Source organism: Sinocyclocheilus anshuiensis, unplaced genomic scaffold (genome assembly GCF_001515605.1).
Source record: "Sinocyclocheilus anshuiensis isolate Anshui unplaced genomic scaffold, SAMN03320099.WGS_v1.1 scaffold487, whole genome shotgun sequence".
Lineage (NCBI taxonomy): Eukaryota > Metazoa > Chordata > Actinopteri > Cypriniformes > Cyprinidae > Sinocyclocheilus > Sinocyclocheilus anshuiensis.
In genome coordinates, this window is record NW_015548240.1 from 2,363,386 (window position 1) to 2,366,737 (window position 3,352).

General features: G+C 34.9%; 1 protein-coding gene across 1 annotated transcript in view; it reads left to right on the plus strand.

Moving 5' to 3' along the window:
- snx5 (sorting nexin 5) overlaps positions 1-1,969 on the plus strand; it is an 8,454-nt gene extending 6,485 nt beyond the window's left edge. The window contains exon 13 of the mRNA XM_016442376.1: positions 604-1,969. Within this exon, the coding sequence (XP_016297862.1) occupies positions 604-654 (51 nt within the window). The 3' untranslated portion in view covers positions 655-1,969. The remainder of the gene's footprint in view (positions 1-603) is intronic.
- Positions 1,970-3,352: the final 1,383 nt, after the last annotated feature.

Sequence of the window (3,352 nt, forward strand, 5' to 3'; positions counted from 1 at the left end):
ACAGTTCCTCAAAAAAATGCGTTTTTTTTTTTTTTTTTGTTACTTTCTATTTATCTAAGAATCCTGAAAAAATATCACAGGATCATGTGACATTGAAGGCTGGACTAATGGCTGCTGAAAATTCAGCTTTGCCATGCCATCACAGGAATAAATAAACTGCTTTTAAAATATATAAAAAATTAATATTCTATTAATATTTCACTAGACTGTATAAATGAAGGCCAAGTAAAATGTATTTGTAAATCAAATAAATGCAGCCTTGGTAAACATAACACAAATAAAAACAAATGTACTTTTTTTTTTTTGCTGACCCAAAACTTTTGAACAGTAGTGTACATTTTTCTAGATATGCTCAGCTATAAAATTCAGCAGCTAGATATTGCTCTTTTTGAGTGCAGTGGTTTAAAAAAAAAAAATGTACAAACCTTAAGCACCCTTAAAGTAAACATGGTAGACTTGGAAAGTCATGGAGATTTGTTGGTTAATAGGTGGGAAAACCTTGATTTTTTTTTTAGTGAGTTTTGGCCCAACACGTTAACTTTCTTCCATCTGTTCTCTCTCTCTTCTCTCTGTTGTGCTCTCTCTTCTGTACACTCACTACAGAACAGCGTGTCCCTTCTGCAGGGCAGCATTGAGATCCTCAATAGCAACTGACCCACACGATGAACTCGGTCACTGGATCATCTTGAGGTCCGTGCATTGTTACCAACCCATTAGAGGGGAACCTGAATGCACCTACTTCAAAAGTCTTAAATGTGGTTCAGTAACCTCTCCAAAACGTGAAAAAGAGCCACTACCAGCAATGTCTCTACCATGTTTACACTCTATCTCGTTGTTTTTTTCTCTCATGCCCCCTTTTACTGCCAGTATCTTGCCACCAAACTGAGGGCAGTGAACATGACATCACCCAAAAGCTCTCCCATTTATTTGAATTATCAATAACACAATGTGTGTGTTCGCATCCTTTATCTTTTCTTTTTTAAGTATTCCAAGTTTTGCAAGATGAGATGTTTTAGCTAGGATTATGCAGACTGATATAAATCACCACAGTAACAGAAGAAGAAAGTGCATAATTTCAGCGATTTTCTGTTTTGATTATGACTGCAATTTCGTACCTTTAAATGTGATTTATCTTCTTTTTGCTGTCACACTGGAAAGCTGATGCAAACTAATCATGAACTATTACGTAAATTGATGTGTGACGATAAACAGAGCAGTATAAAGTGTTACGTGACATGAAATACTTCAGATATTTTTCTTTATAACATTTTTCTGTTCAGTCGAGAATCGAGATTCATCCGAAGACACAACCCAGTGTCACAGATTACTAGATAAAAATGTACCAAGGAAATGCTGACATTAATTTACGATCAAATACTTTAAAATTGCCCTTTGCCAGAGTCAAAAACAGCACTTTTTGTATTGAATCTGGTTATTTTTGTTTTAAATTGTAGACTGACTCTTATGTCCCCTTTGGTGTGTGGGTGAATCGCACAAGTCTCAATTTTCAGTTACTATTAGTAGTTTGTGGAATCCAGAGTTTTTTATGGTAAAGGTTACACAGCCATGAATAAGATGGTGCTTCCATATGTGTAAGCAAGAAACTCTTTCCCTCAAGTGAACTGCATGTTTTTCCTGAACTCATCCTTTTCTGAAGAATTCTAGATTCTATTGTGAAAAATGCCACCCATTTAAGTTTGAGTTAATTTAGTTTCATAGTTAGCCTTCACATCCTTTCACTATTAAATATAAATCAGCATTCCTTATTCAAATGTATTTTTTTTACTTGACTAAATGTTTTCTCTTGATATTGTTACTAACAGTGTAAGACTTCCTACATTTAAATTGGACCAAAATATGTGTAAAGTTTGGTTTGATGTAACTTTACTGATTATGGAGATTGTTTTGTAAAAGCATTATTACAATCATGTCTCAGAGAAGACAATTTTTTATAAATGATTGTATAGATGAAAAGTTTTTTTTTCATATGGACTATCATAATTTTTATGAAAGCTTGCAATAATGAAAATAAATATGCCCTGCTTTCCCATTTTGTGGCTTTTTATGTATTTTTTTAACCTGTTTTTGATAAGAGATGATGAGACATATCAGTTATTAATGGTTTGAATATGTTCTTTTTCCACCAGAGGGTAGCAGTGCTTATTGATTGCTTGCTGTGAGAAATGCTAAATATCAGACATCATATTAAGACACACTTGCAGCTAAAAAGAAGCAATAGCTCTTTACCAGTGGCTTTGGGGGAGGCTTTATAATATTTATCAGATTCTCTCACAGCTTGAGATCAATTAATGGGATGAACAGACACATCTACTGCATTGACTTCCTTTTTGCCAAAAGCACACTGATTGATGTTTTTTTTCCCCAGTGTCTTCTTTATTTACATTATCCACTGATTCATATTTTTCTGTCGATGAGAAGAGGAACTGGTTACTTCTCCATTCTGATTATACAGTATTTCCCTGTCAATTGGCCTCTAAACTTAAGGTCTGCCAACCGTAACTCAGACCTCATGACCTACTGTTCCCAGAGACATAACTATCTGCCTGTTGATGAGAGTATTTGTCTCATGATGAAAGGGTTTTCATCAACATGCTGGCTGTGATGTCACTAAATGGTGACAATTCACTCATGAATATTAATGACATTATGATTATAGTGGAGGGGCTTTCTACAAGACTTTCCACATTTTGACTTCATCCGTTTATAATAGGCGGGGCGTTGTTTTTTTTCTTTTCCATTAAGCTGATCATGGTGGTGCAGTGATGTAGTGTAATATGACTCATCATGACTGGCCAAACGTCTATGTGCTAATGCAAGAATTTGATGGCAGACCAACACGCCATCCTCTGCCAAAAAACAAAAAGCTTAATTTGTTAAATCAATGATGAGGGAAGCAGGACTCTCAGACAAGTTGGACAATGTTGTTATCGCAGTCAGGATGTGGGTCAGCTCTTCCAAATCACACAATAGATATGGTTGATGTAAGCAGTTGAGGTGGAAATTTTGTGGTTTTGCATTTGAATATTTGTACATAAGTGTAGAGTTCATCTACTGTACAGTCATGGCCAAAAGTTTTGGCAGTGACATAAATTGTGTTTTGCAAAGTTTGCTGCTTCAGTATTTGTAGGGTATTTTTCCCACATGTTTCTATAGTATACTGAAAAACACTGATAAGCATAAGTTTTAAAGGCTTTTATTGGCAAAAAAATATATATATATAATGAGTCAATATTTACAGTGTTGATCCTTGTTCTTCTTAACCTATATCCTGACTGATGGCGATCCATTCTTGCCTTATTAGTTCTTGGAGTTTATCACAATTTGTGGGCTT